The sequence below is a fragment of the Haemaphysalis longicornis genome, unplaced genomic scaffold (assembly GCF_048455015.1).
Source record: "Haemaphysalis longicornis isolate Haplotype H1 unplaced genomic scaffold, Haemaphysalis longicornis Haplotype H1 scaffold_7, whole genome shotgun sequence".
Classification (NCBI taxonomy): Eukaryota; Metazoa; Arthropoda; class Arachnida; order Ixodida; family Ixodidae; genus Haemaphysalis; species Haemaphysalis longicornis.
Window position 1 is genome coordinate 24077977 of NW_027526422.1, and position 25890 is coordinate 24103866.

Below are 25890 nucleotides of genomic sequence, written 5' to 3' on the forward strand. Positions count from 1 at the left end.
AGGCCTGCTCCTCGTCATGGGGGTTTACAAAAAGGAGAAAAACATCACGAATTTCTTCACGCGAAAGTAAGAAAAAAAAGAAACGAAAACTTTTTTAGTGCTCAATTTTTTGGTCTGTGTTGGTTCATACGAATTTCGGACGATACGAATATTTTTCGCGGTCCCGCGAGATTCGTAGCATCGAGATTCTACTTTAACACCAATCTTTTCCTCTTGAGCCCGCAAAGACAGATATAAACACGGGGGTTAGTGGAAGGAGGTGAAAAGGGTTGGAGGGGGAGCGAGGAGGGGGTTACGTCTTTAGCCATCATTCGCGGCGAGGCGAACAGATACACAGCCAAATTTTCGGTAGTTACCTTTTCGTTCAAGATGAACACCAATGCCATTGAAAAAAAATCACTCATTTATTTACAACAGAAATAGAATTTGCCTTTTGTTTCACTCTGAGGCAAACATTTCGTTCAAGATGAACACCAATGCCATTGAAAAAAAATCACTCATTTATTTACAACAGAAATAGAATTTGCCTTTTGTTTCACTCTGAGGCAAACATTACTAAGAAATTGTATCATAGTATTCTTGCAACAAATTTCCACATTGCAACACTAGATCAATATATCCATGCAATAATCCTATGAATCAGGGCTGTTGTATTATGAGTGTGCAATTAAGTTCATTTGTGCAACGCCCCAACAATGTGCTTGTTCGCCAGCTTACCGCATTAAGCTGATTTGGCGCTTGTTCCGGGAGCTGACAACGTAGTTGGAGCCTAAGGTTAGGCCCAATGAGTGAATAGTTTGCGCCAGGGCAAATATCCATAGCTGAAAAGTACATATTAAAAAGAGACGAGGAGATTAGTGCCTATATTTCTAAAGTCCAATGATCCTGATGATCCATCGGTTACACCATGCTTTTCGATAAATACGGAAGAGCTGATCCCACGCAACCACGGACGTCCGCAGGACGTCCGTAATACAGCCGAACATCTAACGCAGAGTGGACATCCAGAAACGCATGTTCAGAAACAGATGTACAAGTCCGAATGACGTCCGCCAATGGACGTGCGAAGTTACTACGAAGCATCAATTAATGGCCTAAAGTGAATATAAAAGGCAAAACGAAACAGCTACTTTGCTTTTCAATTTAAAAGATTTTGTACATCAACACCCTGACTTGCATATTGCAAGTTTCATTAGCATATTTTAAAATTAAGCCTAATTTTTTTACTTTTTTGAAGCATCTCACCGACTCAAGCGCTGATCTCCTTGGGGAAAGATATATAAGAATTGAGAACCATTAACGAAACATATCTGAAGCAAGTGCAGTTTTTTTTTGTATGCTTGTCTGCCCGGTAGTGCGTTGGTCTTAAGTGGTGTGTGGTGTATTATTCATTGTACGAGCATGCGCTTCTCCTTGTGTGATTCTGGAAATTTTTACTGAAAATCCAAAATACACCCCATTTCGGACGTCCGACTGGACGTACGGAAGTGTTAAAGGAGCCATGAAGAGAAAACACAAGTTTGGTTCATTCAAAAGATTGTCTCGTTAGAATCATACTGACACCACTTTTAACGTAAACTTCGCTCAAATAAGCTACATAATTAGGAAAAACGGGAATGGTCATGCGACCCACCAGCTCATTTCCCGCAACAGAACCTGTGATGTCACATGGGCTAAGCTCTGCGATTGGCGGAGGCTGGCAGAAGCAGACGCAAATTAGGTAGAGCTTACAAACTAGACGAACGAGCGATTTGCGCTTAAATTTAGGGCACATTCTTTACAAAGCAATAAGAATGATGGGACAAACAGTGGAAGTTACGAAAGCACATGTAAACATAGAAGTACTGATGCGTTCTGCTGTTCGTACTGCGCACAGCATGCTTGGTTTAGCCCGCTGCACAGCACTACGGGGCTTGGTTGTCGCAGACGACACTGGCCGATTGACGCAAGCAACGGTGTCTTACGTGACCCCATTTGTCGAGCGAGCACTGTTTCAGGGAACGAATATTTTCTCCCAGAACAAAAACAAGCCAGGTTTAAATGCGGGCAAAAACAAACCGAACGCTTGCCACGGTATGGTGGCGCCATCTAGGTTACGGAACGTAAAGAAACGCGGGAACAAATCAACACCGCTGTACAGGGTGGAGACAATTTTTGAACGGTCCCGTGCCGCCGCAATTGGGCCAACGGGCTCAACGCGTTATTCTTTTCGTTTCCCACGAGACCTAGCAACGCGAAACAGACAATATGATTCAAACTTCTTCAGTAAACCGCGTTGCGGCGATAATTTTAGCGCGGTTTTGACACAATGACTTGCTTCGGCGGCGAGCGAGCAACCGAACATGGCGGCGCCAGCGTTACGTGTCTCTACCCTGTACGGCGGATGCGTGAATGAAGGTATTCTAGGCTGCAGAGCGGTCGGTTCCTGTGATATCACTTGGGACCACGAAAACGCACGATTGAGCGGGAAAATCAAAAGTTTAACCTAAATTGTTTAATTTCTCAGTGAATAAAGCACCGTTTGTATCCGGACAAGCGCTGGGGGCACTATAAAACACGAAATCTTTCGAATAAAACCAACTTGCATTTTCTCTTCATGGCTCCTTTAAATGCGGTCGTCTCACGGACGTACATGGTACGTCCATCGGCCCTGACACGGGCTAAAGCCGGAAAAGACGTGCGGTGGACGGCCTGCGGACGTTCGGTGGTTGCTTGGGATGAGCTCTGCATCCTTCAAGGCATTCACAAGCTAATATGGCCCACTGTATTTCAATTAATTTCCTTGTTCTCTTGAGTAAAACCACTATGCACCACTTAGCACCCTCACCATCCATACTGTTAGACACACATGAGCTGTGCATTTTATGTTCCACTTCACAGCATCCAAGGGCGCATTACTGAACTGCACATGCGTAGCTTATTCCCATTACTGACACTGCAGCCCCAAAAAACTGTGGCCCCTTGGGAATTCCATCATGCAGAAAATGATACACTGTTTGTCAGCGAAATGCGCTCACCCGGGCGTTCTTGATGGCCTTGATGTTTGGCTCGAACATGTACATGATGCCCTCGACGGCGCCCTCGAGGGTGACCACGCGCAGCAGGAAGGCGAACAGTACCAGCATGGGGGCCAGCGAGAGCACGTACTTGATGCGGCCGCTGAAGAAGGTGTCCTTGCGCAACGACACGTACATCAGGCACAGGCAAAGGCCCACCGACGCCAGCAGCTCCCAGCGCACCTCGCCCGGCGAGTTGATGCCCCCGCTCATCTCGAGCAGCTTGTGGCTGCACGCGACGAAGGGGACGGACACTCAGCAGAGCACCCACACTAGTCTTTCATTTGGGCTCACTAAACAGGACAATGTTGGTCTGTCTGTTACTCTGTTCAGCCAGAAATGTTACTGAGAGGCCTAGTGGGTGACTGAACCCCTGGCGATTGGAGGATGAGGAATTGGAGGGGGGAGGAGAAGTGTAGAGAGGGGAAGGCGAGGGAAGAAAGTGGGGTGTATGAAGAAGGAGGGGAGGACTCGGGAAACAGTGAAGTGGAGGAAGAGGAGGGGATGGTGAGTGGCCATAAGAGGAGGGAGAAACAGTGATGGAATTAGAGGGATATAAGAAGAGGAAAAGAGGAGTGCAGTAGAAACGGGAAGTGGAGAAGGGGGAGGGAAATTGAAGAAGTAGGGGAGGAGACAAGAGTAAGTAGCGAAAGAGGTGGACGGGAAAAAAGACTGAGAGAGATCCGGGCAGGGGAGGAATAACAGCAAATTGGAGTGGAAGGAGTGGAGTTAAACTGGAGTGGTGAAATATGAGAAGAAGGGGAGTGGGGGACAATAAGTGATGAATTAGTGATGGTGGTGAGATTTGCGGAGGAAGAATGGGAGGGAATGTTGGGTGTAGTGCAAAGAGGAAGGCTGGAATAAGGCGGGAGAGGGAAGAGAGGAATGAGAAAAAGGTGTAAAAGTAAAGCAGGTGGAAGGGAGAAGTGGAAAGGGAATGGTGGGGTATATAGGCAGATCAGAGGTAATCGGTGAGTGGGAAATATGACGTAGAGGGGCAGTGCAGGAGGAAGTGGAAAGAGAATGGGAATGGAATTGGAGTAAAGCAAATAAGGAGAAGAGAGAAATTAGATGTGGAAAGCGGGGAGGGCAAAAGGGGGAAAGGGGAAATTAGAACAGAAGAGGGTGAGGGGAACAGGAATAGAACACGAAGCATAAAGAAAGAGGAGAAAAATGATGGAGACAGAAGATGGTGAAAATATCGGATCGGAGGGGAAGGGGAAATTGTGTAATAGGAACATGAGTGATAGATGTTTGGGAAAAGGGGGGGGGGGCTGAAGAGAGAGAGAGAGATGAAGAATAAAACGGGATTTGGACGGGTATTGGGGTAAGTGAGAAAAGGGGGCGAAAATGAGGCGAGGGAAATTAGGATGGGAAATAGTATTGAGTCGGTGGTGTTGACCAGGATGGAATGAACTGCAGTAGAACGGACAATTGGGCTGGTTGGTAGCTGTTCATCTTGAAGGTGGAATGAACCACAGGGAAAAATAGAGTGAGAGGTAGGAGGGGAAGAATTAGGGAGAAGGCATTATATGGGGCAGATTGCCAAAGACTACCAAAACGCTATCGTCTTACGACATCATTTGCGGAGAAGCAAACGCATACGTGGCCAATTTTTCAGGGCAGGAATCGATACGAACTATAATATAAACCACTAAGTCAAAATCTGTGCTCAAATATTTCAGAACGCAAGTTAGATTTTATCACTAGGTCAAGCTTCGTTGGGCCAGTACATGGATTGTTCTGAGTTCCGCCTGTTGGGCGCAATATTCCACGAGCCGCAGTGAGCAGTAAACAGCGGTCCGTACATGGCGCTCCCCTTGTAGCAGGAAACCAGGAGGAGGGGTACATGTACACGCACTCGAAGAACTCCTGCGGGGCTGTGGTGTGCCTGGAGAGTGTGTAGGAGACCCAGGAGCTGTCATCCTCGCCAGAGGAGATGCGCGGCCTGGGCGTCATGTCCAGCTCCAGGTCGGGGATGCGGAAGCCCGGCGTGGTGGCGTTCACGGCCGTCAGGTTGAGCGCGGCCCGCGTCACGTTCGGGAACTCCAACGTGATGGGCCCCGGCGGAGCGTCCGGGTTCCGGAAGCCGCCGTACTGGCTCATCACCTGCGATCGCATGCCGTATGCCCGAGTTTATTACGCCGTCTGCGCGGGCTCCTGGTGACCACGTAAACTACACAACGCTGTCTCTTATACAACCGTACAGTAACTATATTCGGACACCCACTCTGCCGAGGCCTAGGCGGTCTATAGACGCAAAGGTCAGTGTGAAAATTGATGCGGAAATGGATAATGAGCACTTGTCTGGTGAAAGTTAAATTCTATAGACTCTGACCGCATGATGCTTGCTTCAGTGACAGTTTTACTGCAGAGCGATCATGCGGATTCAATTTGAGGACCCCGTGGCCACGGTCGTCGTCTTTTTGTACATCTTTCCACGTACTGAACACCCGAGGCCCATGGGGTCCGGTGACGCCAACATTCTTAACAAAAAAGCTCGTAAAACGGTAGTAACGGCTGTATTTACTAACTCCTTACGGAGTTTACTACCCCCAGAACGGTAGGTAGGTCCTACCACTAAGTATGGAACCGTTACTAGTCTAGACCGTGCACTTAGTAACTGCTGCTGGTTTGATAATAACATTCACTGAAGCAACAAATTCTATGAATTTGTTGCTTCTTTTTCCACTCTTTTTCCACACCAAATCACGATTAAAAAGTTTTTGCAAATCTACATGCTGTCTTGTATATGCTCACATTAAAATGCATAATTCCAAAATTATCGCTACAATAGTTGATTTTTATGACAAGCCCACCGACTCTCTCAGGAGACATTCCGCTGCTAGCTATAAAAGCAAGAAGTGCAGATGTATTTCTAAGGTAACTAAATAATACTCGCTCTCCTCGCGCTTCCCGTTGGTTTTCTTGCTCAATTCAGTTGTTGATTGTCCATGTGTGATACGTGCGTGATGAATGTGTCTATGTCGCGCTGTGCACTCAGCAGATCCACATTGTTAAGCGTAGGTCATGCATGACCAGTTAGTAAAGGCAACTAAGTACCTAGTCAATACTGGGACAAGTAACTGGTTAGTGTTCTGTTAAGTAAGTGCGCCGACCTTTTTTTTAAGAGTGAAGGACTGAGCCATACTGCCATTTACGGCTCCTATCTCAACGCTGCGGAGAGCAACGTTAGCAATGTTTGCAAAGGGGAGGCGTAGTAAAAGAAGCGGGACGAGCCCACGTCCAAAGAAGTATACATTGCGCGTGTAATGCGCACTGTGAAAGATTTGGAAATCCTGATGATGCCTGATCGTACTGCCCGGAAACGGTGTTGTGGGGTTTGGAAAAAGCAATGTCTGGACCTCATGGGACCAGACAATGCACTGCACTGAACTTAGGTAGTCGCAATTGTTACTACGGCTAGCATGTGGTGCTGCATATACACCTGCAGAGGCTTTTCTATAGTCGATACATCAGCCAGTGCGAATACACTGTCACAGCAAACTGCAACCACCACCACCAACATTCAAGACACCACAAGGGTCACCACAACCATTGTCATTCCCAACTTTTAACTTTTAAACTCGTTCCCGCCACTGACGAAACTTTTCTGGTTAAAGGAAAGCTCCTTTTTTTTTCACGTTTATGAGTGCTAATACTATAAGATTAACTGCGACAAAGTTTCGCTATGAATTCGGCATAACCACTACTTTTCGGCCAGGGTATTCCGCCCCCTCACCAGCGTGACGGGGTCCTCGGAGCAGCGGCCCGTGTTCCAGGAGTTGGCGCACTTGGCCCAGCGCGGCACTCCGTGGAAGGAGTTGAAGAAGTAGAAGAGCGCCCAGGAGAAGAGCACCGCGTACAGGGCGGTCATGAAGAAGGACGCCGCCACGCCCGCCAGGCCCACGCCTGCACGCAATGACGCCCTGCTCAGGGAGGGGGGCAGGACACAGTTTCGCCTTGAACAATTAAGTCTCTACATCGCAGCGTGCTAGACATCCATGGGGAAAGTCAGGGAGCGTCTGGGCGACCCGTGCGTCTAGCATGAAGATGCTATAGCATATAATCCACCCCTTGAAGTTCAGTAACGACAGGGCGAAGAAATTAGAGCCGACGTTACATTTTTTTTAGGGCGCAGCCCTTCGGCAGCCATTACCTATGTTTCGCGCGGGCGGTGTCTGTCTATGTCCGCGTAACCGAGTGAGCGAACGCAGCAGCTACGGCAGAAAGAAAACGGAGATGAGCACCTGGCGAAGGGCAAGGAGGAGGGCGGCACGCGCGGCTATGGCGTCATCTCTCTCATTGCCCCCCCCCCCCCCCCCCCCCCCTCACTCTTGTTTCATGCGTTGCCGCCAAGGCCCTGCCACTTTCCCAGACGCTGTTCCGTTCGCCACTAATCCAGACCAGGTTGCATTTGCGCGGGAGGTTCAAACACGATTTGCAACAACATGCTAACCGGCGGCGGCGACGCTCTGCGAGAACAGCAGAGTAGCGCGCACCGCCGTGCGTTCGCTGATCACGCGATCACTTTCTGAAACGCAGCAGATATGCGTCGTGAGCGATAAGATTCGCTGCGCACAAAGTTCGCATTACGGAGTATAGGAATCGTCAGTGCATTTTAACAACGTGTTTACTGCTTCACACCGGATGTAGCAACCATGCTGTTTCTAGGCTCCAGTGAATTCACGTTTTAAGTTCATAAAGTATTTGGATTTTTTTTCTTTTTTTGCCGGACTTCGTTCGGTAACGCAAGCCACTTCCTTTTGTCTATTTTGCCTTTTTTGTCTATTTTAGGATTGAGGACTGAGGTGTGAGCGTTTCCCTAATTCCCTTACCTCTTTTCTTTTAGTGTGGAGCATGACGTCACAAGCAAGGCAGCTAGCTGTGCGATCTTTCAGCAACCGAACACAATTTTTATAATAGTAATGCCTGTTACGGCTATTTTTAGGCAACCGTAACATCAACTAATTCTGCGTGTATTAATATCGGAGGCATATTGCCATTGTTCGGGTATACTTTAGAAACCGAATATCGTTTATTTTCACGCTCGCCACTCCGCTTTCACAAGTCGTGACGGTACACGTTGAATAGTGCAGTAAGGACCTGAGGCGGTGATAACCTAACAGTCACTGTGTAATTTTTTTACAGCAAACATAGGATGCGGGAATTTGTGGTGTCCGCGCGGAAAAGCACAATGTTTGAAAGCCAGCTTCCGAAGACCAAGCTAATTACACCGATAAAGTCGTAGGGGATTCGTATGTCGATGGTGGTGGTGGTGAAACTTTATTCCCAAAAAGGGTCCTGAAGGGCACCTGACAGGTGTCAAGGTGTAGAGGGCATCTCTCACGTCGGGACGGGGAGCCCGAGACTCTCCGCCGCTATAAGTGGGCCTTCTGGACAGCTTAGAGTTGATCTTTAAGTTCGTTGCTCCTGAGAGCACTGTCCCACTTGACCTTATGCTCCAGATAAGGCTTACGTAGCACAATTACACAACATGTGACCCAAATTCACATGCCCATCACATTTTGAACATGTAGCAGTTCCGTCGCAGTCGATACAAGACGGTTTACAAATTGTACTGCCCCTGAAAAATTGGCTTCTTAGCAATGCATCCATGTTTAGAAGTGAAGCTTGGTCAGCTTACAAAGACATGTCTTAACCGATTAGGTCCTATGCCCTTCATATTTTGATTAAAGCGATCATATTGCCCCCGGAAAAATGTTTCCCCAGCAACGCATTTCTGTTTAGAAGTGAAGCCGACATTAGGGCGATCAGTGTAAGCTTTGTCTTTGTAAGCTGGCTTTCCCTCATTGCAGCTGCACAGTGAAGCCTACTCATGAAGAAAAATGCGATACGAACGGGGCCCAATAAAAGCGAGGCGAGTAAAATCGTCGACGGTTTCCGACGAGCGTACCCGCGAGACGGCACGTAAGAGACGAGCGAGAACCGACGATGCATATACTGTGAGTCAGAGAACGCCGCAAAGCGCCCTCGGCGCCAAGATTCCAACGTGGAAGAGCTCAAAAGAGCGTCTGCCAGTTTCCAAAGAGACTTTCTCGATCGTCATTTCGACTCGAGCTGCAGTCTTTGACAGGCTGTGGTTCAATACCGCCCTGACACCTGACCGGTGAATTTTTATATCATACAGCTGCTCGCACTAAACGACTGCTCCCACCAACCTTACTTCTGACCGGTGAATTTTTATACTATCAAACAGCTGCTCGCATTAAACGACTGCTCCCAACAACCTTACTTCTGACCGGTGAATTTTTATACTATCAAACAGCTGTTCCCACCAAGTACAATGCCGTCTAATTTGTCCTTTTTTTCTTGACTTTAATGTCTGGCAATAAAACAACCAGTGACCAAGTCAAATTTTACCCTGCAGTGCTCGTTTCATAAAGCTTCACTGGGGTATGAAATTCATGAATCAAGACTACAGACTTTTGTGTCAAGCGAGCCCAAGGACGCGGGTTCAATCCCGGCCGCGGCAGCCGTTTTACTGATGGATGTAAAAAACGAAAACGCACGTGTGTTAACATTTGGGCGCACGTCACACGACCTCAAGTGGTCGAAAATAATCCGGAGCCCCCCGCTACAGTGCCGCGCCTCATAACCCAAGTGTAGCTTCGGCGCGTACAACAACCGCGATTGCCCAGCTTTTGTGTCAGGAATGCATCGATTCGGCCGTGAATCGCCCAAGATATGCATACGAATGCACATCGCTGATAATTTCTTTGTCATTTCTAGCCACCCTGCTTGAGAGTCACAGCTCCACACACACTTGTGCTACGTCTGTTATCATTACATAAACTGCTGATTCGGAAGTTAACATGCGCGCTTCAAGTGCGCACAATCGATAACGTTCCCTCCAAAAAACTAACAAAGAAGACAAACCGCATACAAAGCGCACGATAATGTAAGAAATCCATGCCACTTGTCAGATCCTCACGCCTGCCAAGTTCTACAAGATCCGGCAGATATCGAAAAACGCTTGTAGCAAGCAAGCGGAGGAATTCTCACAGTATGCGTTTCAAACCGTGACGAAGTTCCGTTAGCCAAGCCCGCCAAGCCTCTGACATGCGAGGAAACTAACGCCCCGCCTTGTTCGTTTTGCGTCACTTTCGTGTCGTCTGACTTCATTCCGCCAATCAGAGCTCGTCACAAGTGGGCTCTTTAAAATGGACAACACTCAGAATGCGGACATAGAGATAACAAATGTGAGTGACCAACGCAGCTGATTGTGGGTTTCGGTTGGCCACAGACTCGGCACCGCTCAGAACGCGCCGTCGCGCCGTCGGGGAAGTGTTCAGCGGGATTAAGAGTAGGCTTCACTGCGCAACACGCAATGTGGGAAAGCCAACTTACAAAAGCCAAGTTTACGCCGATCACCGTAAAGTCGGCTTCACTTCTAAGCACCAATGCTTTCCTGGGAAAACACTTTTTAGTAGCAAATTCATCATCTTATATCAAATTATGGCTCCCTAATTATGAAGCGCCGAAGGCGAACTGGCGGCCAAAGTAGAGGGGTATGCCGAAGTCGTACGTGTACACACACACACACACACACACACACACACACACACACACACACACACACACACACACACACACACACACACACACACGCACGCACGCACGCACGCACGCACGCACACACACACACACACACACACACACACACACACACAATTACACATCTCCACGAAGTGAATCATGACGAGTGGACGAAGCACTGGGGATCGTTCTTACCGCTTCGCCCCTAAAAAGAAACACAGAAAAATAAATACGGGGAGTTAGCTTTATAAGCACTCCGCTGTAAAAATGGACAAAGCTCAGAGTGTCGCCTCAGAGAACGAATGCCTTAAGCGCAGGAAATAACTGCAGCCTGCTCTTGCGCGTGGCAGCTAAGTTATTAAACTAGTTTTAATCAATAGTACGAGGTAGCCTGAGCCGTGCCGCGTGAAAGGTACTGAGCCGAGTGCCCGCTCTTCAGTCCATGAGGTGAAACCGGTGGGAGTACCGGCGTTCAGGAGGTCTCAGAACAGCATGGAGGATCGAGTCATTACCGTTTTCTCAAATAGGCAAGAGGTGATGGTGACGCTGCTAAAACGATTCTAGCAAAAACGTCGACGTGCAACCAATTTGGATTTATATTTAATCACATGCTCGACGGCAAACCTCACACCGTAAACACCTACACAGACACGTCCGCCTTGTCTAAGCCAGCCCACCATTCCTTAAAAAAGCGCCTTGGCTTACAGCCAACGACACCGCCATTAGTTCTATTTGTGCGCATGGACTTGGTCGTTCTCCGAACACCTCTAAAAGCTTTAACCAGTTTAGAAACCCCCAAGTATTATCGCTGACGAACGGTACGTCCAGACTAACGTGACACTAATATAGCAACGTTCCAAGAAAGCCGACGTCACAGCTGCCACGGGCGCAGAATCTTAATGATGGCCTGCCCTCTGTGCACCCGTCGCGTGTTCAGCGCGTAAATCCTTCCGAGCCACATAGGAGAAGGTGTAGCATTAGCTTCAGAAGACGCCTGAAAGGCAGGGGGGTCGAGTAATGCTCCATCACATCCATGGCCGCTGGGCGGCGGACGAGAGCAGTATGGGAAGGGGGCTTTATAGGACAGAGGTCTGCCAAGCAAGCGGAAGCGCCACGGTCACACGAGCAATTTATATGCAGTGCTGTTACAAAGTATTTCGTAAGTGCCGTCTGAAGCGGAGGCGTGTGAGAAGCGGGAAGTGAATTGGAATTGGTCGAGCTCTTATGAGCGCCAAGCAATTCAAGGCCACCAGTAGTTTGTTTTACTACTCAACAGGACCAAGACGAGAACGCGGATGCGAGTTCAATATCCGCTTTCCACGAATGCCTAAATCCGTGAGCATCACTCCCGCGTTATACTTGACTCACTATGCAAAAAAAAAAAAAAAAAAAAAAAAACGGTGTCCCCTGGTTCACATAGCCAAAAATCGTAGTAAAAGCCTGTCATCGAAATTTACACCGACTGCACGTAGCCCAGAAACCGTTCATAAAAATTTCTACTGGCTGTGACGGCCCAGCAACGAACCGACCCCTCAGGTGTATTAGTCAGTGACGATGGCAGCAGCCGTCACAAGTTCACGGCCGATTTAACAACTAAAGCCTCAACGTTACGTTTTGAGCTGTAACGTTGCCAAGAGGTACCCGAGGTTTGACGCACAGTGGGTTTGACCTTGCTCGGCGCGTCGTTAGGATCAACGTCACGGTCACCCGACGTTAAGGTTGAATATATGCCAAGAAACATCCACTCAAAGGGATTGGCCAATGAAAATGACAGTTGCCGTGCTCACGGACAGTTGACAACTTGCAGTTTCGACTGCGAAGTAAACATAGCCACCCACAATTCTCACGTATAGCCTACTACTCAAGACAATTACCACTGACAGCAGCCATCAGATGCTTACGGCCGTTTCCCCAATCACCATTGGCAGCGCCTCAACATATGCTTTCAAAACTGAATGATAATACGATGCTTGCGAATTCCGACATCAGATGAGGAGGCATACTTAAGTACCTCTAAACTTTTTTGATGGAGGCGGAAGAAAAACACCCGAGTGTCCGAGGTTTTGAAACATGCTCAATATTGTCAGGTATACTCTACCGTCAACCAAGATGGCCCGGGTGTGTTTACATGCGTTGTGTATACCTTCGGTATACGCCAAGCCTTAGTTTATTTTCGAAGCTTGGTACCCGGTTTATTTTCGAAGCTTGGGAGCCGAAACATCAGGCGCCCTTCGAGGCCACCCCGTGACAGTAAAATGGTTCACGCGAGTATGCGGTGTTGTCTGAAGCTGGTGTAATTTCACGCAGCCCTGAACTCCCGCGTGACGGCGCAAGAAATGAGTAACGACCTGTGAACAGCGTGATCCGCCTACAGATCATTCATGCATGGAGGTCGCGAAATTCACATTCACGCGCTAATGTTCTGGGGCGATCATTTGGAACTAACAAATTATCCTCGTGTTCTAATTCCCGAAACATTCCACTGGTGAAATAAAATAAAATCATGCGACAATCAGCGTTCGCTTAGTGCATTATTCTAGAAATGAATTTCGTAAGGCATTCCAAGCAGAAGGTTTCATATCATTTGAATTCAATAGCGAACTAATAATATTAACACACGTGATTCAGAAACTTGCGCGCCACTTTCGATGCGAGAAATATTCCTCAGTTGTCTTTGTATTCGTAAAAAAGTGTCACGCCATTGTTCTCTTCTCCGACGAATACGACAAGGGGCGGAATTCTAAGTGCGTACGTTTCGGAAATTTTCCTTTAGCGTCCATTTAAATCGCGACGGACTTGCACTTGCGAGGCCTCTGACCAATAATATGCTCAGAAACCAACGCCCCGCCTTCCTTGCGTTGCGTCACACCCAGCCATCTGCTTTCAGCCAATCAGGGCTCACTCCAAATGCACACTTTGAAACGTACACGAAAAGGAAAAAACTGGAATTGCGCTCCTGGTCGCTGTTTTCATAGCACTGTACACTTTAAGAAGGCACCGTAGGACGTTTTCACTGCAGCGCTCCAGAATGACCAATCGAAGTGGCCGTGTGTGTGTTCAAAGTCGGCAAATGACGTGGCCGGGCATCTGCGCATGTACATTGCGCAATGCAAAACCCATTCACGCCTTGCGTGTCGTTCCTGCGCACATGCACTTTTCTTCGTCAAATCATGTGCTGGGTTTCGTCACTCGCCGAATTTGCACACTTGTGGTCGCTTCAGTCCGTCATTCTGGAGCGCTGTGGTGAAGACGACCTATGGGGACCTCTTACAGTGTAGACGTGCCGCAGCACTAGTGCAGGCACACAATGGCACCATTCAGGAGATCGTCGATGACGCTCCAATCTGACAGTTGTCCGGCGAAGCCCCCTGGCTGTGTACGAGGGTGCTGAAGGTCAAACAAGGCGGAAACGGGTTGGAAACGCGAACGAGGAGGCACCGACGTACCGCCGTCCAGTGCATGAATAGCACTTCGTCCCCAAGGCTCGAATCAAAAGAGCGCCCCTCTCACGAAGTACCCCGCTCACTGAATGGCCTTGGATGCACGCTCTGCCCGTCTGACGACGTGCCTTTGTGCACTGACGGGGAAGTTGATTACGACCAATTCAAAACAAGTTCCTGTTCGTTACGAAACAGCCACGCGCTTTGTCCTCAGCCCGACGTCTACGTGAATGCCGCGCAGGCGGAATTACAGTGGCAGTGGCTGCCGTTGCAGACAATTAAAAAAAGAAACTGCAAAACACCCGATCGTAGCGAGCCAGTAAATCCAGCTTTTTTTTTTTTTTACAGCCAAGCTCACTTTTCGGTATTTCTTCGTGTCGTGGTTCGCCAGCAGAATAGGCTGTGCGGCAAATACATCTTATTGGGAGTTTTTTTTATTAATCTAGTGCAAATACCTTATATAAAAAAAAATAAAAACATGGCGGACACTCAGCCCTGTTAACATGAGCGGACAGCGAAGCTGTTAAAGTACCGACGAAAATGCTATTACAAAGGGGATGATAAACGTCCTTTCAATTGCAATTTGACCTTGGCCCACATTCAACAATTATGGGCGTATTGACCGGGGCGCAGCCACAACGAGTTCAAGAAACAATCGAAACACGATCGATCTTTTCTAATTTACGATTCTTCTGAACTAATTAGCTTAATGAAACTTGGAAGGACCACAGTTTTATCTTGACAGAAGTAAGGCTGCCCGTTCCATGGCGGCTTTGTGATGCGGCCAGAATGGCTTAAGGCGCCTTCTTCGTATTATCCGTAATGAAAATGCGACTGACAGTTATCCATAACGCCTGTTGAGATGAAATTTCCGAAGGTTATACAGTCGCTTAAGCAGTCCAACGTCTTAATTTGCTCCGGGCCCAGTTGCGATAAAGCACGATTAACAGCCGTGCTCTGTAACCATAACTGAGTTACAAACAGCACAGGAACGGACGACAGGAGGATCACAAGGAGGATATGGGGAGGAGGTGTTTGTGTGATCCTCTTATCCTCCTATTCCTGCGCTGTTTGTGACTCACTTATGTAACCATAGTCCTCCTGTGGAAGTCCATACATTTACAGCAAACTATAGACGGTAACCAAACTTTTTAAGGAATATAAACTTCATTGGCAGCTAAAGATTTCTCAAAACTTTTCCTTTTGCTTTGCAGTACGGACCCATTTCTAAACTAAACTAGACTAAGAGTAACTAAACATCTCTCTAAACACTTCTTTCTTGTTTTGAACTGCAGATCTACTTCTAAACCAAACTTTAACGCTAACTAAACATACCTCTACACATTTTTTCCTTGCTCTGCAGTTCAAACCCAATTCTAAACTATTCTAAACTTCAATGGAAACTAAATATTTCTCAAGACATTTTCTTTTTGCTTTTCAGTCCAGACTTATTTCTAAACTAAACTAAACGTTAACGGTAGCTAAAAAAAGTATCCCTTCACAGTGTTCGCTCTCAAAAACCGGCCAGGCCATCTCCGGTAACGTGAAACCTGGGGAGGGGCGAAGTATACAGTGTATAAGTGTATTCAAAGACTGCAAATCTCTCCCATGCCACACGGCGCGCGCTGATACACGCCACATCCCAATTACCGAGAAGGAGGGGAAGTGAAATTCGAAACGGAGAACTGAAAAATTTAAAGTTAAAGCGAGTACGGAGCGAAATAGAAGCAAGCGAGCAAGCGCGAACGAAAAATGAGTGTCCCGGTGTGTGCTTTTACTACGGTCTACGTTCTAGCGCGAGGCGTTGGAAAACGAGTGTCCCATCAATAAATACTAAATCTAGTACAGATTGCGCAACTTCTGTTACCCATGTATTGTCTTTTACGATTTGCGTTAGGTCATGACCGAAAGCCAAATCGAGAAGAAGTTCGCTATCTGCCTGCTGGCAGGAACTATAATGCTAAGTGTGCCCCCATTTATTTGTGGCAAGTTGAAATCTCCGGCCAGTATCAGTCGCTGGCTGCGCGTTTTAGCGCTATCCAAGTACTGCTGAAGTTCCACGAGGTACTCAACTGGAGAGTTAGGCGGTCTGTGTATTGCACCCAGTAAAATGAGCATGTTTCCAAAGCTAATTTGACACCAAGCGCTTTCGTGGTTTGGATTGCCGGGTGTTTTAGTACCGTGACCACATGAGAATACGACGATGACGACGACATGAGACGCCGACAGCCCGAGCCCTTAAGGGGCTTCGCGATCTAAAATCTTTATATACACTTTTTTCCCTATTTTCCCGTCCAGACCGCTATTTAGCCCATGGTTCAAGTCTAGCTGCAGTTTCCAGTCAAGACGACTGAGTTAAGCTAGCCGTCGAAATAAGCGCGTACGCACCCTTCATGAGCGGGCAGAGTTTGGCGATGGCCTCGATGGGTCCAGACTGCGTGACGCGTCCCGCAGCCATCTCGATGCAGATCATCGGCATCCCGCACACCACCAGCAGTGTCAGGTAGGCGATCATGAAGGGACCTGGGCAGCGGAAGAACGTCGTCGCATACATGAAGAAGGCTGTGCGTCTAAACATTTATTTACAATGCAATGCGCTAAGAACGGGGCGAACAGGGAAAAAAATGAAGGAAGCTCACACTAAGCCCTCATTCACACAGCCGTCACATTCATTGTCACGACACCATCGCGTCAAAAAAACACGACGTAAACGGAGTAGCGTTCGTACTGGAGCTCTCTGTCAGAGTACAGGGTCGTCTGCCTAAGTTATCAGTTTAGCCTAGAATTGAGCGTGCTTAATCTGAAAAGTAAAAATAATGGCTTAGATTTCTACGTGCGCTCACTTTTCGCAAAATTTAGCCGCCAAAAATTTGTTTTCTGATTGGCTGGTCGCGTTGACGGAACGAAGACGTAAAGCTCGGCTTCCCGTCACCGTCGCACCGCTTTCGGCGAGAAATCGCCCGAGAAACCGTCGCCCATGACGGAAGACGGTGACGTGACGGGGTGAACAACGTGACGGGGTGAACAAATGCACACGATCACGCTGCTGGCTTAGGTGGCGATGACGCGATAGGGAAACTTTGCGATCTCGTGTACACTGCTTACGGTGCGTGGTTCTTACCGGAGAGTGTTTCCGGAAGTTCCGCCGATTTGCCCGATGACATAGAGGTCTAGTTAACGCAGCCTCTCAACGTCAAAACAAATTCATACGCGAAGGGGTACAGCGCGCTTCAAGGTGTTTCTGTTTGCGTGTGATGCGGTACAGATCTGAATGTACGCCGCTTGCTGTTTTGTTCATGGAGAGCCGAATTCCGGTTCCCCAACTATTCGCGGGGGTTCCTTCGTCGACGCAATTCCCGCCGCAAAGAAACAGCCACCCTTTTTTTCTAGTTTTTTTTTTTCCCGAAAATTTTAAGACAAATATTGCATGCCCGATAAAATGAAACATGTTTGTGCATTTAATATAGTTTGCTTTAGAGCGAAAGTTCCGTTACTTCAGATACAAACCCCCCAAAAAACGTCTCGTTATGTCAATCTGATCTTCAAGCCTAGCCAGCGCTTTGTGCGGTGGCGCAGTGAAAGCGTCTAATCGCCAGTTCGTTTTAAAGGGACCCTGAAACGCTTTTTTCAACTTTTTTTGAAATCTTAAATGCTTGCAGAACGTAGTCATCCAACACATCCTGTACTTACATCGGGGGTCGAAAAGTACCTCGGCCAAAAATTACTACTCTATGCCCATTGATAGGTAACTTGGAAACTCGCTCAAAAGATTTTTCTATCTTCGCCGGTCTTGACGCTCTTCGATCGCTCAATTACGTCATTAAGGGCATTGAGCGGCTTCTGTCCGGTTTTCCTTCAGTTGCAGCAATTAACGCTTTTCGATAGCAACTTTAAAAATAAATCCACAAAAAAAAAATACGAAACAGAAGGCGTATCTGGTTCGACGAGCAAATCACGCAGTGCCGCTCCGGGCTGGCGATCACTGTAGCTTTCGCATGTTCTTCCAGACGCGAAGGAAAGACTGAAAGCGTTTCTAGAAAGTGTTGCAGGGTCCCTTTAATTGTGGAGGAAGGGCGTGCGGAGAGGGAGATAGGGGGAAAGAGTAAGAGTGCGTCCCACCAGGATAGGATACAAGGAGGCGCTGTCAGCATCCAAGCTCACTGCGCGTTCGCGCCTACACAGGCGGCTGCTCCGAGCAGCGTTTGTGTTTTGTCTTGTGTTTCGTCTTGTGTTTTGTCTTGTGTTTTGTCTTGTGTTTTGTCTTGCGATGCAACTGTGCGCGCGTTCACTGCACGCTCTCGGCGCAAAAACCAAGCTATCGCTCGGCAAACTTGGTTCAACCGCATTCAGCCACGCCAATCTCTTTAATAGCGAAGCTGGTGGTAGTCATACTACTGTCGATATCTTTCATGACCCCGCCGGCGTCGTCGTCCATGTAGAGCAGTGGTTCTCAAGTGGGGGTCCGGTAAACCTTCCTCAAACTCCTTCAATTCCTCAAACTCAAACTCAAAAACCTTCCTCTCTCCCCCATTCATATCACCTTTTTGCCAAACCTTGCTACCAATGCAAAAATGTGGCTTCGCTGTGTGACATGTACCATCGCGCCTACTATGACCTACAACGCTCATTAGTATTCACCGCTTTATACGACCTTTGTATGGTACCCGGGGTTAAAGGTCAAGTACGTATTAGGGCCGCAACGTCTAAGGAATCAAGCCTTATACTAACGTATATGCCCATAGTCATTGTTTTGGCGATATAGTCGTGATTGAGAACCAGTGATGTAGAGGCATGTAAAGTCAGGCAACCCTGCACCTCAACCGGCTTTTTCCCGTCGAGCAGCATGGCAGTGTCCCTTTTGAAGAGACGGGTTGTCACTGCTCTCCCCAAGAGAGGAATGGCGTTAGTGGCGAGCAGAAAGACCGTCACACCTCTTCAGTCCGCTTCTCACGTCATTGTACACGACTGTTGCCCCACACCTTTCGTCTAAAGTGACCACCTCTCGCTCGCGTCTCGGAGGCAGGGGGATATTTTGACGCTTCCTGCGATAAGATAGGCGCAATTCTCAACACAACGCCGGCCGGTCGCACCGTGTCGCTAGGTGTGCGGGTATAAACGAAAAATAAAAAAAAAAAAAGAAGACCTCTTTGCGTGGCGGCATTTGGCACCTGCTCGATAAGGAGGCACGAAAAGTGGCTTCACATTTTCTTCCTGACCGGTATCTCAGCCGGGCAGAGCAGCCTTTCGAAGATGCCGTACGGCCACTCACAGCCGTCCGAGCGGCATTTTCAAAACAAGGCTGCGTTATACACAAACACTATACGTCAATCTTTAGAGTGTGGAAGGAACCAACAGGAAGTGCAGTCTAATGGACCATCGGCGCACGTCAGCACCTTCCCTCCATTTTCATTTTTGTGTGGCGAACAGCGCCGAGCATAAAGTGCAGGAGTTATCGGAGACAAACACTTCACGCGCCGAGGCAGAAGAACTGCAGGCTAAAGTAAGCCGAAGCACATCTTATAGGGAAGGAAAAGAAGCGCGTGAAAAAGAAATGTTAGCTTGACCATTTGGGGATTTGGCCTCGGTGGTGCTGAAATATTTGAAAGCGATCGGCAGTCCTGAATAGCCATTCTTAAAGGGGCCATGAAGACAAAATGCAAGTTTGGTTCATTCGAAAGATTACCTCGTTAGAATCACACTGACACCACTTTTAACGTAAATTTTGCTCAAATAAGCTATATAATTAGGAAAAAGGGAAATGGCCATGCGACCCACTCGCTCATTTCCCGCAACAGAACCAATGATGTCATACCAGCCAGCTCTGCGATTGGCGGAGGCCGGCAGAAGCAAACGCAAATTCGGCAGAGCTTATAAGCTTGCCGAACGAGCTATTTGCGCTTAAATTTAGGGCACACTCTTTTTAAAGCAGTAAGAATGGTGGGACAAACAGTGGAAGTTAGAAAGGGCACGTAAACATGGAAGCGCCGATGCGTACTGCTGTTGGTGCTGCGCGCACTATGCTTGATGCGGAGCACTGCCAGGCTTTGGGGGTGTCTCAGACGACACTGGCCGATTGGCGTAAGCGACGTTGTCTTAAGTGACCATACTTGTCGAGCGAGCACCATGTTTCACGAAACGATTGTTTTCTCCATGAACAAACACAAGCCAGGTTTAAATGCAGTCACAAACAAACCAAAGGCAGAAAACAGCTTGCCGCGGTGTGGTGGCGCCATCTCAATTGACTAACAGTAAACAAGTCTCCGCTCCACCAAGTTCAGCTGAAGACCTGTTTTTATGATGTCATTGCAAACGTCGTTGAAACACACGTTTTGGCGCGAGAATCAAAATTTTAACTTAAATAGATTAATTTCGCAGTGAATAAAGCCATAAAGCATCGTTTGCTTCTGGAAAAGCGCTGGAGGCACTATAAAACAAACTTGTATTTTGCTTTCATGGCTTCTAATTTAAACGGTCTCCTGTCACTGAAGCACAAGGATTTATTTTCGGCATGTTAGGCCAAAATCTCGGCGGTATTTTCGAAAGGTTGAGGTGCTAAGGTAAAACGTTCACAAGAGGAGACGGGAGTGGCGCCTATCCTGCCTCATCTTGTAAACGCTATACGTTGATTAGCGCATCAACCTTTCCGAAATGCATCCAAACCAACCAGTCCCGCAACGCAGCCAAGTCAAATCGGCAGTGTTGCGAAGCATCCTTCGTCAAAAAGAAACACCGAGAAAATTACGTACGCCTTTACTCAAAGTGTCAGATATTTCGCGTAAGGGTACTTATCGGGAGCAAAAATAGTGTGCTGCGGCAAAATGAGACGTACGACATGATGACTGTCGTCATGATCATCAACAACAACACCAACAAAAGAATCAATCATAGCAGGAGACCCCCGCATCATTCGCTTTCTGGAAGTTGGCTGCGATTTGAAGATGGTCCTCCTAGGTCCTCATGACTCACATCTGGACTAGGTGTCCTTGTCCCAATATAAATCCCCCCCCCCCCCCTCGCCTTCCCATCAGAAAAATCCTGGCCATGGATCTGCCCCTAGACACGCAGCCTCTGCCAATGTGACACGATACTGAATTGGAAAACTGAGGTATACGAGGCGGCTGAATAACAGGTGGAAAGACACACCGAGAAGGACCTCATTAGTGAAACCTCTAGTGAAGCCAATTAGTGAAATTTCTCTTCACTGAAAATTGTAAGCGAATATCATTGCCCTTCTTATTGCACAGCGAAATCGGCCAGAGAGACAAACATGCAGGACAAGTTTTATTTTTTCTCTTTTGCATGATCAGCTCTCTCTCTCTCTCTCTCTCTCTCTCTCTCTCTCTCTCTCTCTCTCTCTCTCTCTCTCTCTCTCTCTCTCTCTCTCTCTCTCTCTCTCTCTCTCTCTCTCTCACTCTCTCTCACTCACTCACTCACACACACACACACACACACACACACACACACACACACACGCACGCACGCGCGCGCGCACACACACACTAACACACACACTCACTCACTCACTCACTCACTCACACACACACACACACGCGCGCGCACACACACACACACACACACACACACACACACACACACACACACACACACACACACACACACACACACACACACACACACACTTTATCTCTCTTTCCTTGTGCAATGGCGGATATCCGCTAAAGAGTGAACTATCGACAGAGCACAGAATCAGAATTGTCACCATACAGAAAAAAAAAAGAATAGGTCGTCACCAGCTACAAAAAAATTAAAAATGGGCACATGATCTCGACGTCAGAGATTGGAAAATAGAGGTTATCCGCCTTAAAACAAACCTCAAGTTTTAATCTTCCAAATATGTCACATGTGAAACGGAATTATTTTTAGACTTGATTCCGTTACGATGAATGATGGTTAGGCCCGGAGGATGAGTCGCCAAATCAGCGGCACGGGACAAAGAAACTTTGTGCCATGCAAGAAGCGTCTCTCTAGGTTTATTTGGAAGTAGCAGCCTAAGGCTTTGTATCTTCGGCCGAACTCCACTCTTTTCAACATATATCGTATCTCGCATCTTTAGGTAGACTGCTAAATGGACTACTAAGGCAGACTACATTCTACTAAATTTCATTCACTTTTTTTCACTGCGGAGCAGTATATGTCTAACCCCCCCTCCCCCCCTCCCCCCCCTCACCCCCCCAGTTTCCATTCCGGTGAAGCGAATTAACTCGGCGCCTCTCCGGTGCTCCTCCTCGCCACCACCGACCCGTATTTAAAAGCAGTTATTACCCTCTCCAACGCCGTTGCGTATTTCACAAGTATCCCAATCGGCTGATGGTTGCGTTAGCACCGTTATCAGCAACTGCTCTTTTAGGTCGCATTGGGACGGATGTGCGTCGTTCGCTCGGAGGAATAATAGTGGCGATTCGAGGAGCATCGGCACGCAAAGTAGCGCGAATGGACGCAACAACAACACAAAGCCGCTACCCCAGAACATGCAGCGCGGTTTACTTGATTTCAAACTCTATTTCGTCGATCGCCATTTCGGCGCCAGTTTCGAAGTGTGCGATACACTCTGGTTCGATAACGACGTAATCAAAATCGGAAATGCTAAAGATTCGGTCGGAAAGAAGGCGGCGCTTGGGGTTCTGGTCAAACGATTCCCGCAAAGGACTTCCCCCGTTGAACAGTTGATGGTGTGCGGAACCCGCGAGCCATGGGACGGCCACGAGTCGTTCGCTCCTTGGAGGAATAGAGCAATAGAGATCAATCGATGAGCAAGGCCGCTGAGCAGGATGCTGAGGCAAAAGCGCCGTCAAGGCGACGCACAACGACGCAACACTGACGACGCCGCGAAAATGCGCCGTTACCACGCCGCCAGGCAGAACAACGCATTCAAAGGTGACCATATAAAATTCAAACGCAATTTTCTCGATCGCGATTTCGGCGTCAGATGCGAATCGTGCAACAGACTCTGGTTCGACAATGACGTCCGCTGAATCGTAAACGCTAAAGATTTGTACGGAAAGGAGGCGGCGCTTCGGGTGCTGGCCGCAAACTTCCCGCAAAGGGCTTCCAATGTTAAGGAGTGCACGGTTTGCGGAACGTGCAAGGAATCCCCACTAAAGAGTGTCACGCCCAAGTACGCGACCACCTTCGACCCTCCGCGCCCGTCTCATCTCCTTCGCCTAAACGCGGTCGAGGAGCGCGTGATCGCACCCCGTTTCCCATTTATGTGCATAATGCGTCTCTCTCACGGCTGCAGTCAGTACGGCATCCAAGGCCAGATAGTGAAGGTTCCCATCGATGTGCAAGGAACCCTGCAGTCCCTCCCTCGCCACATCTCGGACAGCGCGGTGGAGGTTCATATCAAGCGCCGACTCGTGCACAAGCCGACTTACAAGTCCGGAGTGCAAGGGTTGGGAGTGGAAAGAGGGGGGAGGGGCCGCGCACGCGCAGCTATGTTTCATGCCCTTACTGATGACCTGTCCGTTGTGGTGGCGTGAGGTTCAAACGAGGAATACAAACGGCTTAGTGCGACCCGTACGGTGTCCTCAGTGGTCGAGCGGATTGGGTTGGTGTGTTACACAAACGTATGGTGCCTAAGACACGGGAGGGTATCTGGCAGCTTCATTGTTGTCCTCTAGAATAAAGCTGGACCTTTCAAGTTGCATTCAGCTAACTGGTTTGGAAGTATGCTGAATAGCAAATTGCAAACAAACTTGTTTTGTTTCATGCACTCAGTGGACTGTGTCCAGCTTCGCAGGTCATCCTTATTCATAGAGTGGAAGGCCACTAATTTTTTTTCAGTCCCAGATGTCGCTTTCAGGGTACAGAGAATGGGAGACCATATTGGTTTACCGGTGGCCCGCCCAATGCAGTTTTTTTTTGTTTGCGGTTGGCTTCCGCAGAGCCGTACTCATATCAGCGGTAACTGTGGACAATATACGCGTGCAGTGTAGTCCAGAATTATTTCGACACCATACGTGCAACACTACCACAGCGCAAAGTGCACTTGCGTAAAGCACCGTTATACAGGACAGCACTAACCGGTACAATGTGTAGGAAAGATAAGGATAGCCGCCATATAGTAGTGCTAGCACAAGGTGCACTGAGCGCGCAACAAACGGCCGACAGACACGGCGACCAAAGAACAGTGAAAAAGAAAAAGACGCGCGCGTACGACGCCGCGTGAAGACAGCACCTGGGGCCAGGCTACGCAAACCGAAATCGTAAGGGGGGGACGCTCGGCATCTAATCTCGCAGAATGGAAGACGGCGATAAGAAGCGCGCCGTCGCCAAGGGGTAACATGCAAAGGGCCACTCGCAACGGTGCTCGGCTGATACTAGCCAATTGAGGGTGCGCGCGCCCGGTTCAAACTAGATTAGCCCCTCAACCTTAAAAGGCCGGACGATAAAGGCTGGGGGAATGCATAGCGCGTTGTTTTGCGACGCGTCTACGGGAGCCTCGGGCGACTTCCACCGCGGGCCGCAGCGGAAAGCGAGCGAATGATAGCGGTGACGGCGAGGAGCGTTCTCGTGACGTCGTAACGCGGTGCTCCCGCCTGAGACCGCTATCAGGTGTAAGAAGGAGCAACGGTCAGTGTTCGCAGAGAGCAGCAGGTCGATCAGAGCGTTCGCGACCTGTATGGTCGGATGTGTTCCGCTTGCAGCTCGGCGATTTAACACGGAAGACGCGACCGTTTCTCGTTCATAGGTCCGGGTTTGCCACCATGACCATATTGTCACGTAGCCAAAGATGACGCCGTTGGTTTGAAGGAAAATCAAGGTTATTGGAGCGAACTTGTGCTCCTCTAACAACTCAAAAAATACACCGGCGGCAAAGCAGCAATCAACGAAGTGACGTGCGCAGGCGAGCGTCGGGGAATCGAATACCGCGGCGTCTGCTCTCCGTGCTTTTATCTCTCGGCACGAGTGTTTCTCGAACCGTCGAATTGCATCCAGAAAACTGTAGATCAAAGAAGATTATTCTAGGCCGGTGGCGTTAGTTCGAAACACTCTCCCTATCAAAGGAGATAACACGTGGAACACGCGGTTCACTTGGCCCACGGATAACCCAGATAACACAGCCCGGCGCAGCCCGTCGGCAAAAACAAAACATAAATAAACAACCCAAATGCATGGTTCGCAGCAATATATATGTTCACCGATACGACACCGCGCGCGTAGCGGCTTTTAGCTCTGTACGGAGTGTGTGCAGCTGTATGCTGGCGCAGCAGAGGTCACAATCGCAGTGACAAAATCATGTGGAGATAAAACACCATGCTAGAATTGGTCTCTTCCATTTACCAGTCCAGGGCGTTCTGAGCAGTATATGGGCCGTCCTGGACTGTCCTTGCGATAGAAATTGTACGGGCAAATACGGAGCTGCTTTGGAGCAGTTACGGGCAGTCCGAAATGATAAATCTATGAGGCATGTAGTACCTTAGTTTCAGGGTGCTTTATTTTCGCCAGAATGACTGTATCCCGTGCGGAACCGAAGTCCACTGCGCATGCTCAGTCACGTTGACACGGTAACACCATAATACTCGTGAGACAGTCAAACGTACAGAAGAAAATAAATCGTGAACCCGCAACATTCCAGAGAACCTGCGGAACACTGGAATCCTCTTCCTGCATTGTTCAGTTGATCTTTTTCAACTTCTCCTACACAAAGAGCAAACATCTAAAAAAATCTTTACCACTCCTTCGTAAAGCAATTTGAGAGAAGCGCGAAAGCTTTCTGACATCAAAACAGCGTCAGAAGTGCGTCAAAAACCTCCGCTAGAAGTGCGTCCGATCGACTGTCAAACCTTCAAAGACGCAAATCGCAAACGAAG

At 48.4% G+C, this 25890-nt stretch overlaps 1 protein-coding gene across 1 annotated transcript in view; it reads right to left on the reverse strand.

Moving 5' to 3' along the window:
- The window catches only part of LOC144144789 (sodium- and chloride-dependent GABA transporter 1-like), an 80900-nt gene that overhangs the window by 15640 nt on the left and 39370 nt on the right, over window positions 1–25890 (reverse strand). The window contains exons 2-6 of the mRNA XM_077676293.1: window positions 16445–16579; window positions 6799–6968; window positions 4918–5165; window positions 3018–3285; window positions 718–821 (exon numbers count right to left, since the gene is read on the reverse strand). Coding sequence (XP_077532419.1) covers window positions 718–821; window positions 3018–3285; window positions 4918–5165; window positions 6799–6968; window positions 16445–16579 — 925 coding nt within the window. The remainder of the gene's footprint in view (window positions 1–717; window positions 822–3017; window positions 3286–4917; window positions 5166–6798; window positions 6969–16444; window positions 16580–25890) is intronic.